The following is a 15,990-nucleotide window of genomic DNA, read 5'->3' as shown; positions in this document are numbered from 1 at the left end:
AGGAGCAGCCAATCTGCTGCTCCATGCCAACATCCCAGGCAGGGCAGGAGCAAAGAGCCTGTGTCCCGGGAGTGGCTCTGTCTCCGTAGCACAGGAACAGGGCTTTAAAGCCCCCATCTCTACAAGACCGGGGTGGAGCAGAGGCCCAGAGAGCGAGACAATAGGCGGACATCCCTGGAAGTACCAGGGACCAAATCCTGGTTTTAGCCTCCTGGATCACTTTATTTCTCGATCTAGCCACCTCTGGCTGGCACAAAAGGTAAGACGCCCGGTCAAGGCCACTGGCCACCACCATCTATACCCCTGAAGCCTCCAGCCCTGAAAATGGGCATGGCCTTCTCCCAGCCCTGGACTTTCCTGCCCATGACAGGGGGTCACGTGGGAGAGGTGGGGTGAGGGGACATCTGAGCGCATCATCCATTTCCACTGAGGATGTCCACAGAAAGCAAGATGTTCCTGAGCACATGGCCCAACACGCTTCCTTCGGGCTCTGACCCCAGCCTCCCCTGAGGTTCCCACCCCTTCCCACCGGCCCTTCCACCAAAGTGGACAGAGCCAGGCCCTCTGATTCTCGGCCTGTTCACCGCTTGCTTCAGTATATGCTTTTTCTCATTATATCATCATTAACGTGGGGGCATCCTGTGACCAAGGCAGTAAGACATGTCTCGTCTCAGCTAGCCCCAGGACTGTCTATCCACCTGGTCTCTCAGCTTCCAGCCTTCCTCCTTACAGACCCTTCTCTACCTGGCAACCAGCACACTTCTAAAAATATAAAGTACAGCATGCCGCTTCCACGCAGAACACTGCAGTAGCTGCCCACCAGCCCTGAAATAGAACCCAGAGCCCTTTCAGAGCTAGCAAGCCCTTAATAATCCAACCCCCTGCCCCCTCTCTGAGCTGGCCTCTACACCCACCCCCGCTCGCCCCATGCCAGCCTCACTGGCCCCCGAGCTGAGGCCTGAGCCCACCAGGGCCAGCTGCCCCGGGGCCTGGGGGAAGAGTCCTCTCCCACATCGAGCCGACCCGTACCCTCACATCCATCCCTCAAGGCCCTGTCCCTAAGACCCTACCCCAAAGACCCTGTCTGAAACAGAACGTCCCTGCCACTCTGTCCCCCCGCCTGCTTTAGTCTTCTTACTAGTGTTGAGTACCACCTGATGGGTTATTCTATATTTCTTTCTTTGGAGACCTGCCACCCCCCACGCACACCCCAAAACATGAGTTCCAGGGGAGTAATGACAGTCCTGCAGGCTTTATTCCCAGCAGACCCCAGTGCCTGGAACAGTGCTGGGCAGGTGGAGGCACTTCATAAACACCATGGGATGGGAGCAGAGGACGCAGCATGAGGACAACTGTTGGGCAGCGACGCTCAAGCTCGGCCAGGTCCCCATGGTTCTGTGCGGCCCTGGCTGCCCGGGAGCCCTGCGCACCATGCCCTCTGCCCACAGAGCTCTCCCCGGCTTTGCATGCCTGGCCTTCCTTATTCCTCACCTCGCAGAGCCAACCGCATGTCCTCTGGCAGCCTTCTCTGCCCACCCTATCTAAAGGGCCCGCTCGCCACCCACCACCCCCACCAGGCGACCCCTTTTTTAAACCACTTGCATACCACATCAGAGCGATGATCCAATTATCAGCGGTTGGAAAGTCAAACCCACCAGCTACCAATGGACGTGGCACCCATGCTCACCCAACCCGGCGCTCTAGCACTCCTTCTGGAGCGTTAGCAGGAGAAAGCGAAGCCCAGGGGAGAGCAGGTGCCCCTAACACACTCATGCCTCCCCACTGCTTCCTTCTTTCAGTCAATCTGTACCAGGTCCCTAAAGTGGCCCTGACGCCGGGTGTGGAAAGAAGCAGTGTCTGCACTCCTGGAGCTCGAGGACAAGTCAGAATGAACATCGGGAGGAAAAGGGGGCAAGGTCGGGACCGAGGAGCATCTTCAGGGGCAAGGGTCTTCCACGCCCCTTCTGGCCGCATCCGGCTGCCAGACACCGTGTCCAGGGAAAGGATGGGAACTCCTCGCACACAGCACAACGTGGATGACCATTGAGCCTTCACCTGTGCAGAGCAGCACAGGACGCTGGCCACAGGCTGGGTGAAATCAAACCTGGGTCCTTTTCAAAGACTCAGAAGATTTCTTCTCACCCATAAAGGGAAGGAAAACTAAATGAACCTTTTCTTGAAATTTAAAGGCCCAGCGCGTGAACTGGCCCCTGCTGGAGGCAGGCTGAGGGAAAATGAGTGCTTTCAAATCAGGGAGAAGTTTCTCCAGCAGACTGTGAGGAAGGAGGTGGGGGTGGGGAGGGAAGCAGGCACTCAAAGGTCCGTTTTCAAAGACTTGTGCTGCATCAGAAGAAGGTTCATACTTTTAATGGACAATCTGATTGACGATGGTGATCCATGGGCAGGTGTCATAATAAAATTTCTAAAAATTACTGAAAAGCAAATGCCACCATAAAAGATCCAATGAAGAGCCATTCTCATTGGCATCGCCTCTTAAGAAGTAGCTCTGCAAATTACCCTTGGTTAGTGTTACTAACTGCCCATTAGAAATTTGGGGAGAGGACTCAGGTTTAAAATCACGGTGCTGGCAGAACTTTAGAAAGACAGTTCCCAGTTTGCTCTGGCTCGATTTCTGTCTGCACAAGGTGACGAGATCTAGAAGTTAAATCCCACATTCAAAATGAAATCTGCACTCAGCAAGAGAGGGCCTGACAGATGCGAAATGACACTTGGGGTTTGCCAGGAGAAACTCTTCTCTATTTCTAGTTCTACAAGGACTCACAGTGCAAGAAACTGGCAATGTGGTGATTGTGCCTGAGCTTCCTAGGTCTCAGGTGATGTGGTTTAAACTGGGAATTGGGGGCACACCCAAATCCCACCAAAGTACTGGCCTTTGGCAAAGTCTCCCTTGGGCACTGCTCGTCTTTTTGAGGTAAGGCTCATGCTGAGAGGAGAGGGCTGGACTTAGAATCCTTCACTGGCTATCTGTTGGGAGCTGTTTTCATTTGCCAAAAGGCTGATGATGCAAAGTCCCAGTAATGGGTTGGCTTTTATAAAGGGGAGCTATTTGGGGTAAAAGCTTACAGTTCCAAGGCCATGGGAAGTCCAAACCGAGGCACCGTGAGAGGTGCTTTCTCACCCAAGTCAACCTCTGTTGACCCTGTTGTCCCAGTATGTGGCGAATAAAGATGCCGCCGATGCCTGCTGTGGGCTCAGCCTTCCCCGGCTCACCGGCTTCTCTTGAGCTGCCCCGTGAGCCCACCCTCTCAGGGACTTCGTGCTTAGGCAATCCTCTAGTGCTCACTCACGTGGCAGGGTCAAAAGTGGTGGCTTCCTTTCCCTGAGTCTGTCTCGCGCTCTGTCTCCCTTTTAACCAGCCCCACGAGAAGGCGGCGCCTCAACACAAATCCTGCCCACTACCGTGGTCCCATCGAAAGCCCTAACGTGATCTTACCAAGCAATCTAAGCAAAGGGACCTCAACCGAATTTAATGCAATCAAAGAGTATCACACCCACAGGAATAGTTTAAAAATACAATCTTTCTCTTTTTGGGACTCACCAAACTGCCACAAGCACCCACATGTACCAGGCACTGTCCTAGGATCCTGAGGACTGGGTTCGAATCCCAGTTTGGCCCTCCACCACTGTATGGCCTGGGTGCCTCTGAGTAGCAGCCCCTCCCCTATCACTAACAGAGTCATCTTGAGGTACAAAGGGGACAATGTTTTTCAAATATTTCCTTTTTTCCTTCTCTTCTGCTGGCCTTTTGAGTGTAGAGGGGACGCAGTGTCCTCCGCTTCATGTAGGAGAACTCTGTGGCTGCTTTTGAGCATGAATTAAAACAATCAACCTCTGGCCCGTAGATGGGGCCATCCATGACAGAGAGGCCCGGGGCCTGGGGTCTTTCTAAATGTCAGACCCCTCGTGAAGTGTGGTGGCTGGTACTCAGAGCACAGCACGTGTTCAAATGCACTGGAAATCCAAGAACTGTGTGTTTCTAAATCCCTATTTTCAAATCCTCAATTTGTTAAAGATGGAATATCTTTATTTTCTTACAGTGTTGTTCATTTCTCATAGAAATTTCCGCAACATTTCATTCATTCCTGCCTCCCAGCGACTCTCGAGCCTGTTTTAAGTGCCACCACCACCTGGGGCCCTGGACCTAAGGTCCAGGAGGGTGTCGTTTTAAAGACTCACAGGCCTTTACTCTGATGTTCAGCCAGGTTTGGCAAGTCCTGCTTCACACATTCCACAAGTACTCACTAAGCTCCTGCATTCATTTCCACCGACTGCTGTAACAGAATACCACAGACTTGGACTTGAAACATCAGAAATTTATGCCCTCACAGTTCCGGAGGCCGGGCGTGTGGAATTGGGTGGAGGGTCCAGGCTCCTTTGGAGCTCAGCAGAGCCCCCTTCCTGCATCCTCCAGCACCGGGTAGCCATCAGCCTCCCTGGCCTCCTTGACTGTGGCCGTCCCCCTCCGAGCCCTCCCCTGACTGTCTTCTCTGGGCATCTCTCGTATAAGGATGCCTGTCGTTGGCCTTAGGGCCCAATGGGTCACCCAGGATCGTCTCATCCCGAGGTCCTTAACTTGATTATGCCCACAAAGGCCTTTTTGCCACATAAGGTCACATCCACGTCCACAGGTGGGGACATGGGCATGAAGCTTTTGGGGAGCCATCATTCAACCAGCTGCAGCCATATTTCCACATGCCAGGCGGTCTGCCGGTGCGGTGGGCATGCTCTTCCGTCCAGCAAGAGCCAGAGAGAGGAAGCACAGGAAGGAGGAGGACGCGATGGGCGTGCATCGCAGCTCCACCTGAGGCAGCCCAGGGCAGTAGGGAAGTGGGTCAACTCTGAAGTCAGATGGTTTCAGCCACTTACTGGCTCTGCGGCCTCAGCAAGTCACTTAAACTGCTTGTGCCTCAGTTTGCCCATCTGTTAAATGAGAATAACAACAGTTACTGCCTCACAGGATTCTTACTTTAGACTTTTTAAAGTTTATTTTTCTAAATGACTTAAAATAGTGTCTGGAACCTAACAGGCATAATATGGTTTTTAAATAAAATAAGGAATAGACAAAAGAATCACCCGAACTTGTTCTCAAAGACATACCAAAATGCCCCAGGTGTACTACCTTTTACTCATAATAAAACAGTTTACAGAAGGAACGAAACCAATGTAAAACTGAGTCAAGTAGAAAAACTCTCCCTACTTCCAGAAACAGAGCAGCTGTTAGAAGTATCTAACTGTGAACTGGTCCCATTTTTTTTTTTCTACTAGAATAAGAGTCATTAAGCAAAAGGAAAGATTTAGCCTGCTCATGTTTCACAAATCCATAAAACGACAGTTGACACTGCAACTTTCTTACATTAGCACAGGTTTTTGCTTTTATGTTCAACTGTTAAGTTTCACAAAAAGCAATGGGTTAGTTGAGTTAATTAAAATGGTAATCCCTTCCTCTGCTCAGTCACTTATAATATTTTATGAAAGAAAGCATGCAAATAAAAACAGAAAGATGAGATCCAGATTTTCAAATATGGCAACACTCTGGTCACTTTGACTTTGATGTCCATTTTACTTTGAGCGGGGTTACAAAATGCAGCTGTGTCTATTTCTTTGCAGGAACCTGTTGCAGGAATTTGCTCTTCCATGTGGAAGCACAAACTCCCCTTCCTCTGTCCGTGCTGATGTTCAGATGAGAATGTGCTCTGCATTATGGCTTCCAGCCACATAAGAAGTTGCAGCTTGTTTGCTCTGAGGTTTGGGTTCCAACAGCCAGACAGAAATCATTCAAGGAACAGCCGTGTCCCGAGCTCTCTGGTGGCACATGGCTTCCATGCAAATGGCCCATCATCTAGCTTTCATTTCTTCTGGTTTGCTGTTATCTGTTCTGAACACTTCCAGATTTGCTTATTTTTCTAATCTCTTCCCTCCTCTTCTTGCAACCCTACCCTTTATCACCTGGTTTTTATCTTCATTACTCACTTTCCTCACAATGAGAGATCATTAAAAATATTTTAAATCAAGGCCATGGCTGTCTTTCTATTGGGTCTTAACGTTCAACACGTTTTTAATTCTTATCACAGTGTTTCAGGCAGTTTGTATGTTATATTCTATTATTCCACCCAAGGTTGTCACCATTCCGAGATTAAAGTTTCCGCAGGATGTTTCATTAGGAATCTATTCATACATTCCCTTTGTTAGCTGGGAGACCCGGCCATGAGCCTGTATTTCACACCTCATTTCATATCACAAGTCATCAAAAAGTATAAAAAAGCAATTATTTATTTAGATTATGAAATGGATAAGCATAAATTATCATGCCAAAGCAACAATCCCTGCCCTTCCTACAGCCCAAGAGCGGTCAGATACTGGATGTGAAGAAAGGGAAGGAGAAAGAGGACACTGGGAGGGGAGAGGGTCTCATACTTCTGGAAGTCTCCTCACACAACTACTTTTGTTCTCATGGAACCTTTGTTAGCTCTTTGAAAGAGAATGCAAAGTGGATTCTCACAAAACCAAAAGTGACAACCATGGTCTGTGTTGTTTTCCACTTAAAATGTTACCACGTGATCAGTCAAAGATTTCAACAAATTAATTTCCTATGCACAGGCCATGGATTCCACCAGCAAACACCCAGACAGCCTCGCTGAGGCCAAAGAGGCAGCATAAGCTCCTCAGACCACACCAGTACAAGAGGAGAGTCGGCTAGACGACGGCAGCTGCAGGGCCATCTGTTTCCCTCCGCCCCAGTATCCTTCTTCCTGGGATCCCTCTGTTCCCCTCCAAGTCCATGTCATTCAGGTGCAGCCAATCTACCTTCTACATCCAGGGTTGGCTACGGCAATTGGTGCTGGGTGGGTACGTGATCCAAGCTACCCCCAATAGAGCCAGTGACGACGAGCCCTAGGACATGAGGCATGGCCTGTCTGAGAAGGGAAGCTTTATTCCTAAAGTGCCTAAGTCAGTGGGATGGATGCTGACAGCAGCTGGCAGCCATTGTGCCACCAGGAGGGAAGAGTCAGCCTGAGCAAAAGGCAACCTGGAGGAAAGACAAGGAGACAGGCACTAAGGATACTGCCTCATTATCTGTGTCCACATGTTCCTGGTCCCAGTCTACTCCTGAACCTTCCCATTTACAAGAGAGGCTAAAGGTCACTGTTTTGCTGGGACTTTATTAGTATAATAGTTTATGGCATCAATTGAACAAAGCCCACCTGATAACCACCCCAGCAGCCAAGAGAACATCTTCCACCGGGGATACAAACACACAGAGCCCCTGTGCAAAGCAGAGAATCAAACTGTAACCCCCGAGGGGTGTGGCAGACTGCCAGCTGACACCCAGCAGCACTCTATTGCTTATGACCGAAGGTGCCTGGACCAGTATAAAAACCCCAGGCTCTCGCCACATATTAACAACTCAGGATTTGGAACTGTTCAGCAGGCACATACAAAGGTCTAGGAAAACCACTGGTCCAGTAAGTTGCAGACTGAAAGCTCTGTCACCAGACGTAAAAGACAATGACCAGAACACTGAGTTTCAAGTAAGAGCCACACAGAGCCTTGATCGATAATTCTCTAACAGAAGGCTTTGGGCCACTCAGCCTGAGTCACTTCTCTCCCTTTAAAAGACATCTTCAAAAGCAGACAGAGTCCAACGTGGCCCGCTGGGGCCACTCAGGAACAGGTAGCGCTCATCAGACAGCTCATTGGAAGAGGCAAGCCCGAGCCCTTCAGGCAGTCTCAGGCTCCTCCCACCCACTCACCCATTCATTCTGCAAACAACGATAGAGTTCCTCCTCCCAGCCTAACACTGCAGACCTAGGACTGTGCACAGACTCGAGAAGGCAGAACAGAGAATGCGAGGGGCAGTAGACAGCATTACGTGGCAGGCCTGTGAGGGACTCGGGCGGGAGCTGAGGATTTTCACCCTCATCCTGGGTGACAGTGGAATCAATGATGGCTCCAGAGTGGGGAGGGCAGGTCAGAGTGGCATTCTGGTCAAAGCACTGACCTGCCCCATAGACAAGGGAGCTCAGTCAAAGGAGAGGATATGGAGGCAGAGAGCCTGGGGGCTAAGACCGTGGCCACAGGGGAGAGAGCACTCGCTACCTGTTGGGCTTCCTGATGCAAGATTCCTAGCAATGGCCTCTCTGCCGCCCAGGTGAGCTCAGCCCCGGAAACCCCAAGGCTGGTGTCTATGCTGGAGAAGATAGGCTGCCTGCCTGCAATGCCAAGTTCACCCGACTTAACCTTCTGAAGTCTGGAGACCTGTTTGGTCTAAGCATGTGCCAATCCCAGGCGTGTACTAGCCACTAAGGGGCAATTATCCAAGAGCTACAGCCATCCTCGTTTTGCCCATTAATAAAGTCCATTTTCTCCTGGCCACGAAAATCATTTCTATTTTCCCCACTTTAGTCTTCAGCTCCTGCCAACAATGGTAATAATAAAATGTTTAAAATACCATTATCAAACCCCATGCAGTGAAAAATGTTGACTGAGGTAATTTTTGAGACTGCCACCCTAATGAGGTCATTTGTGTATAGAGAGGTTAAGGAATAAAAGCCTCAGAGGCACGTCCCACAATGGAGCCGAGCAGAAGCCGTGGGACTGCTCTGTGCTGACGAGCGGTCGATGGGGAGCACGCTTGATTGATACACACACTATTTTGCTATCAGCTCTTGCAGCTACCCCCAGCCCCACCACTGCTCAGGTACCTTGAGGGTCTTGGCGCTTACCTGCTCTGCAGGTCGGGGCGATGGCCCACGCAGGTGAGGGCGGCACTTGTCTGCACACTGCCGTTATCGACTTCCTCCTGGACCGCCCAGTGGTCCTCACTGCTGACTCTGACTGCCATGATCTTCACACCTGCGGCTGCCTTAATTCTGTTGGGTGGAAAAAATGATATAAAACACCATTTCAACTACAAACAAGTAGTAAAATATGGAGCTCAAATGGAGAAACAACTACACCTCCCTTCACCACCAGAAGAGGCCTAGAGGCCAGCAGCAAACAGCCCTGCCTTACAAACCCAATGTCTGTCATTTTCACGGGCGCCCTGAGCTAGGAGGCCACCCCAGCATTTTGCCCACAGGTTAATTTTTTGTTTCACTGGTGCTATTGGGACCCAGATCACTTTCTGCTTCAGAAAGCCCAGGGTGACAGCAGTGAACAGGTGTGTGTAGGCAGGTGTGTGTGGACAGGTATTTGTGGGTAGGTGGGGGGGCAGGTGTGCAGGAGGTATGTGTGGGCAGCTGTGTGTGGGCAGGTGTGTGTAGACAGGTGTGTGTGGGCAGGTGTGCATGGGTAGGTGTATGTGAGCAGGTATGCGTGGGCAGGTATGTGGGGGCAGGTGTGCATAGACAGGTGTGTGTGGGCAGGTGTGCGTGGGTAGGTGTATGTGAGCAGGTGTGTGTGGACAGGTGTGTGGGAACAGGTGTGGGGGCATCTGGCTGGAATCTGCAGGGCCTGCTCTTCACATGGGGACAGAAGAGTCCCTGTGTGGCAGGAGGCCCCTGGGAGGTCCTGGGGGAAGCCCTGGGGAGGCAGCGTGTGGGGGCCACGGAGGGGGCCAGGCTGACCACAGGGTGCGAGGGTGACAGTGGGAGCACTTGGGCCTCAGGAGGAGAACAGGTGGCACTGGGGGCAGCCCGGGTGGCCAGGTGCTGCCCGGCACATTGTGCGCAGGACGCAGTTCCCTGAGAAAGAAGCTGAGGCAGCAGGTGCCTCGGCCACTGAGGACAGGCCAGAGAGGCCACAGGCCGAGCGTCTGCACGTCCTTCCCTCTCCTAAGTGGCGCTGCCTCATGACGCAGCGGCCTCGGTCCCCTCTTGGGCAGTGGCCAGCCCCTTCCCAGAAGAGCCGTGACCCTGCCTGGAGGACAGCTGGGAGGAGAGCTCAGCCTGGAGCCCGCCCACTGCTGCTGGGACCTGACCACGCTCAAGTCCCGCCAAAGGGCAGCCGGGAGTCCTGGAAGTGGAGCAGTGTGCGGGGCCAGCAGGGCCCAGCTCTGGTAGCCTCTACTCCCAGGGCCCGAGGGCAGTGAGAAATGCCCGGGAGGTGCAGGGCATCTTTTACATGAGTCAAAGAAAGAAGAGTGCTACGTGCAGAAAAATAGTCCGTGGAAGAGTTCAGGAAGGGCCAGCCCAGAAAAGTACATTAAGACACACATCCCACCACCACCAAGAACGTGGAAGCAAAGGTCCCCTAGGGAAAATTAATCAGTCAATTCCATTCATAATAGCAGTCTCAGGGGTCAGTTTGAAAAGGTGAAGGACTCATTTCAGGGGTGACTGAAACTTATACAAAGGATTTATCAAAATCAAAACATCGTTAAGACTTAAAGAAGGAAGGAACACAAGGGGATCTGGAAACTTCCATGCAGTGAGCTTTCAGGCAAAGAGGAGCTCTCCAGAAACCAGATCCCTAGCTCAGCCCCCTTCCCTATGGTTGACTTCAGCAGACATTTGGGGCCTAACCCTCCCCAAAGAGCGGACAACCAAGCTGAGAAAGCTCCTTTGACCCCTGCGGAGAGCGACCATGGACACAGAAGTCACAAACGAACCACCAACCATCTCCGTATGGTCTGAGGCCACAACGGGCCTGATGCCCTCTGTGGATGCTTTTAGATTGTTGTTAATTTTTGAATTATTATTATAATTATTAATGATCATTATCACTATTATTAGTTACCCACTCTAGTAAATCTCCTGGTACTCTCTAGTGAGCTTCAACATGATGTCTTCACTCAAACTCGATGGTAAAAATTTCAACAGATGCTTACTCATCAGAATGGCTAAAGTGAAAAGACAGGGAAACAGCTGTGGTTCAAGCAGTTGGGTGCCCGCCTACCACATGGGAGGTCCCAGGTTTGGTTCCCAATGCCTCCTAGAGAAGATGAGCAAGACAGTGAGCTGACGCAATAAGATGATGCAACAAGACGATGCAATGAAGAGACATAACAAGGAAACACAATGAGAGACATCACAAGTGGGAGTGGAGGTGGCTGAAGCAAGTGGGCACCTCCTTCCCATATGGGAGATCCCAGGTTTGGTTCCCGGTACCTCCTGAAAAAAAGAAGACAAGCACACAATGAACAGACACAGAGGGCAGACAGCGAGCACAAACAACGAGAGGTGGAGAAATAAATAAAATAAATATTTTTTAAAATAATAAATAAAATAAAGTGAAAAGACAGACCACAGCAAGTGTTGGCAAGGATGCAGGGTAACTGGAACTGGCCACGTGTAATTTGGCTCCATCTCTTTGGAACACCACTTGGCAGTGTCTACTGAACCTGAATTTCCACATCGCCGTAACCCAGGACTTCCACTGCTAGTCAGCAGAAGTGCACACAAGTGTTCACCAAAAGATGCATACAAAAACATCCACGGCAGACCTGCCATCTCAGCCCCAACAGAAACAGCCAAATTGCTCGTCAGCCACAGGACAAAGTGTGACAGAGTCAGCAAATGTGATAAAATGGAAAATAATATGAATGATCAGTGTCTCGTCACATGGCAACACACATGAAACTCCAAGTGTAACGCTGAGAAAAAGAAGCCAGACAGAAAAATGGGCACGCTCTACAATTCCACTTCAAGAACTTCTGAGACTAGCTAATCTTTGGGGTGAAGTCAGCATAGTGGCCCCCTTGGAGATGGGAAGGGCCCAGGGCGGCCTCTGGCTGCTGACTCATGGTGGGCTGTGAGAACTCACGAGTCCGTGCTGGCTTCTGCTCACTTCTCTACATGTTATACATGTCCTTTCAGGTACAGACGTTAGGGTACAATAAAAACTTCAAACAAAGCCAGGTCACAGCCAGTGACTTCCAACACCGTCCAAGTCCAGTGGACAGTCTCAAGGTCACCCTGGACACACACAGGGGCTTTCCCCGGGCCTCCACCACCTCTTGAGGAGTCCAGGCCTGCACCTTGGCTCCCCGGGGCACAAGAGTCTGAAACTTTGAACTTGTCCATGATGGAGGAGGACCCAGATGAACAGCCCTCCCAGGTGGATCGGGGTGGACGACATACCAGTGCTACAAATAAAGAGAAAGCCACCAGCGCCAGGCCAGCCTCCCCCAGCAGGGCCGGGGACCACAGCACCGTCCTCCCCAGCCTGCAGCCTCCACCACCGGGCTGGAGACAAGCCGCTCTGTGAGGGCAGCAGAAGGTTTCTGCCTTATACCTAGACCAGCCCCTTTGGAACTAAACAGTCCAAACTACCTGCAGGGGTTTGGTTGTTGGGTTAGGTCCAGTCGTGCGCTGTCTGCCGTGGCTGGAGAATGGGGGAGGAAGTGAGCAAGTAGAACCCTGAAATTTTAGGTGCTGGGAAACACTTCAATCACTTACTGGTCAGTCCTCCAACGTTTGTGAATTTTTTGAGTGTCATGTGCTGCACATGAGGCACGTGGAAATACACAGAGGAACACGGCTTATTCTTAATTGTTTTGGCCACAGATCAGACCACAGCTCACCCCCCCCACCCCAGGAGGGGTGGGAACACCGCGAATGAAGTTCTGGCGATGGTAGTTAGTGCTGACAAGGACAGAAGCAGGAGCAGGAGGCCTGGTCTCCTTCCGGCTACACTATCGATGAGCTGTGAGATCTTGGATAAGTCTCTGAACTTCTGTGACTCTGTTTCCTTGTCTATAAAATGTGGACAATGATCGTATCTATCTATAGTGATTTGAAGAATGCTTGGAACAAAGAAACTGATCCACCATGAGCTGGGTTATTATTTTTATTTTTCTATACACGAATTACCATATACTCCCTGGAAGTTACGCCTTGGAGTCCCGGGCTCCTCCCTGGGGGGTGCTCTTTGGAACTGCTCCCTGTCTTCAGCCAGATCCCAGCCACCTCCCTCCAAACTGGATTTCTCTGACCCTGATCCTTGCTCCCTGGCAGAAAATTCTTCTCACATCCCAAGGAAAGGCAATGTCTCCATTTGTTGTAGTAAATCCATTTCTTTCATAAAATCTGCCATCGTTGCAAACATCCAACCTTCAACCCTTGAGTTCAGATATCATCAACATACACCTGACAAATAATCAGAAATTATATGGTGGTTGCAATTATTAAATAAAAAAAAAATCTAACTCTGGTACATATCTGCTAAAATGTCCCCAGGGTGGGGGGGGAGAGGGGGCAGGCTCAAATGATGCCCCTAGGTCCCTCAGGCACCTGACCCTGTTCCTGTGGGCATTGTCTTCTAACAGTTTCTTCTCTCATGATGACAAGCAGGCTGCAGCAGATCTAGATCTCACATCCTCATCCACAAAGGAAAAGCAAGACCCCTACTACCACTACTGATAACAGAAATCTTCAGGACAGGGTTCACAAGTTTGAATTAGATTGAGTAGTCAACTATGGACCAACAACTGAGGCCTGGAGGGTGGGGTGGTGGGGTAATGCTGGTGAGTTGGGCCAGTCCCAGCAGCCATCGCTGCACTAACGGTGAGGTTAATCTTACCTGAGCCACATGAGAGGTTAGAAAGGCGAGACCACCAGAAGAAAAGTCAGCTTAATCCAGAAGAAATGCATGGGGGCATCAAAGAGACAAGCCTTCTGTCAAATGAGTGAGACTCTTCTCTCTCCTAAACACAAGCCCTAAAACTATTCCTAATTTCCACCCAACTCCTTTCTAATTTTATATTTGTCAGAACAATTTAAGCCCAGAAAATCCATGTCATGAATATTCATTAAGTTTTAGAGAAATATTTTTGGGTTTGGGGATATTCTTAGCAATGTAATTATTTTAAAACTATAATATCTAAAACCACATGATTAATGGTCTCATCCCTTTCTAACACACACATTATACATCTTAACTTATATTTACATTTCATGGGGTTTTTATACCAATTTTTCTTACCCAAATCCTTGAAATTGTGGAATGAGAGAGAGAAATAAATTGACAGAATAAGAAAATACGCACAGATGAACTGATGCCTCCAGGTATCGGCCCCCCTGGCACGCGCCCCTTGGCAGCAGCGGCCTCTGTGCCCACCCACCACTCCCCGCGCCGCCATCTTGGCCGGTCAGGCTCGGCTGACTGTCAGCTCTAAGTCCAAAGCAAATGTCATGCAAATCTACTGCAGAGTGAAATTGCAAATCTTGCCACACTAGAGGATTGCCGAATGCCAGCAGAGCGATGACAAGGAGAATACAGCTGGGGTCCACCAATCATCTCTCAACAGATATTTGTTGACAGTTAACAAGTGAGGAAGAGAAAATGAACAAGGAGGAGAAGTGCTTCGAAAGATAGCAATTTGAATAGCAAAGTAGAGTCAAGCTCCTGGGAAAATGGGGGAAACCCGCAAATATTTTTGCTAAATTGATCCTTTTGTGATCCTACTAGCAATTTCAAAGATGAAATGAAAAATGCGGTGTTGCGTGGTTGTATAAACTTGTAGGAAAAATAACAATGGCTTATCAACACACGATGCAGTCTTTGCCCTGAGCGACACAGAGTGGCAATTACTGAACTGAGGTTTTGTTTAATACAAACAAAAATAAACTTATCATCAAAATCTTACTGCATTTTTCAGAGGAGAAGAAAATCCCAATCAAGCTTTTCTTTCTCACTCTTTTCTAAGAAATGTGTGGCCCCCATTTTAATTGGCCAATTACTCTGGGATTGAAGAAAAACTCCCCATAACACATATGTAACTTTGAGCAACAAAGCTCATAAAAATGTGTATTTGGGTTGTGTGGAAAATTCTGTATTGGTGGGGGACAGAACACTGACTTCCTCTTGGTTCCTAAAACGTCCCTTTCTGCCTCTAAACCTTCACACTGGCTGGCCCCTCCGTCTGGGACACTTTCACCGCACACCCATGTGACCTGGTTCCTCATCTCCTGCAGGGCTGGGGCAAACGCCACCTTCTCAATGGGCTCTCACAGGCTGGCCTGTCTCCGAGGGCAACTCCTCCTGCCTCGGCACATGCTACCCCAGTTCCCTGCCTCTTCTCTTCAGCACCCAGCCCTGACACCTGCGCGTCTCACTTGTCTTGTTCGTGCACTCTCTCCACTCGGGGGGAGCAGGGACTTCTGTAGGCTTTGTGTCCCACTGTATCCATGTGTCCAGGGTGCGCAGACCCCCACTGGCCCCTGTGACGGCTTAGCGAGGATTGCTGGGGCACAGGATCAGTGTCTAAGGTGTCCTCTGTCTCTGAACACTCCATGACGTAGTCCAGGAAGAGAAGCACCCAAAACTGCCAAGGGCAGGGGAGCGGGGCAGGTACGGGAACCCCCCTGGCCTGAGGCCTGTGTGGCTTTATTCTACCTCCAGAGATTCCGACCCGGTAGATCTGAGGTGGGACCCAGCAGTGCATTGTAAACCAGCTGCCACTGGAGTGGGTCAGCCCTCATGGGCCCCGGAACACTCTTTGGGCAGCACCATTAGGGACACATTTCAGTTGGTCATGTGCTGCCACGGAGAGAAATGCGGGCATCTGGCATAGCACACGCTTTCTGAGCTAAGCCAGCCCTGGACACTGGAGCACTTCAGGGGGGTGGGGGAGAGGGGCTGCAGGAGAACTGTAATGAACCTTGAATCGGGAGTCTCCTGCAAATCCCTTCCTCTGTGTAAAGGGATGCAGAGGAGGGATGCAGCCACGCCCCACCAGGCCACCAGAGGCTGGAGACGGGCAGTTCTGCGAGAACCCGTTCCCAATTGGGATTTAAACCTGAAAGGATTCCAAGGCAGGAACAAAAGTCTGGGGAAGCAAGTGAGGCAGGAGCACACCCCATCAGACAGGCCTGGACAGTCAGGGAGCATGTGGGGCTGCCCTCGTCACTCTGACCGCGGGTTCCTCCTCTCTGCTTGGCTGAAACCTGCACTTGGAGGCTGTAACGTTTTGCTCTCTGAGGCATCTGGAAAGACAGACATGCAAGCAGGGCTGGGAAAGCACGTCTACCAGAGAGAGGGGTGGGAAAGCACGGATTGGAGCAACGAGAATAGAAACACGCTGGGGGG

The 15,990-nt window shown here is 50.5% G+C and overlaps 1 protein-coding gene across 1 annotated transcript in view; it reads right to left on the bottom strand.

Moving 5' to 3' along the window:
- Window positions 1–8,863, bottom strand: part of LOC131278966 (uncharacterized) — a 96,863-nt gene extending 88,000 nt beyond the window's left edge. Inside the window, exon 1 of the mRNA XM_058299597.1 lies at window positions 8,745–8,863. Within this exon, the coding sequence (XP_058155580.1) occupies window positions 8,745–8,863 (119 nt within the window). The remainder of the gene's footprint in view (window positions 1–8,744) is intronic.
- Between the last annotated feature and the right edge of the window lie 7,127 nt (window positions 8,864–15,990).

Source organism: Dasypus novemcinctus, chromosome 6, assembly GCF_030445035.2.
Source record: "Dasypus novemcinctus isolate mDasNov1 chromosome 6, mDasNov1.1.hap2, whole genome shotgun sequence".
Classification (NCBI taxonomy): Eukaryota; Metazoa; Chordata; class Mammalia; order Cingulata; family Dasypodidae; genus Dasypus; species Dasypus novemcinctus.
The sequence above is the reverse complement of the archived record's forward strand: the minus strand, read 5'-3'. Positions and strand labels throughout refer to the sequence as shown.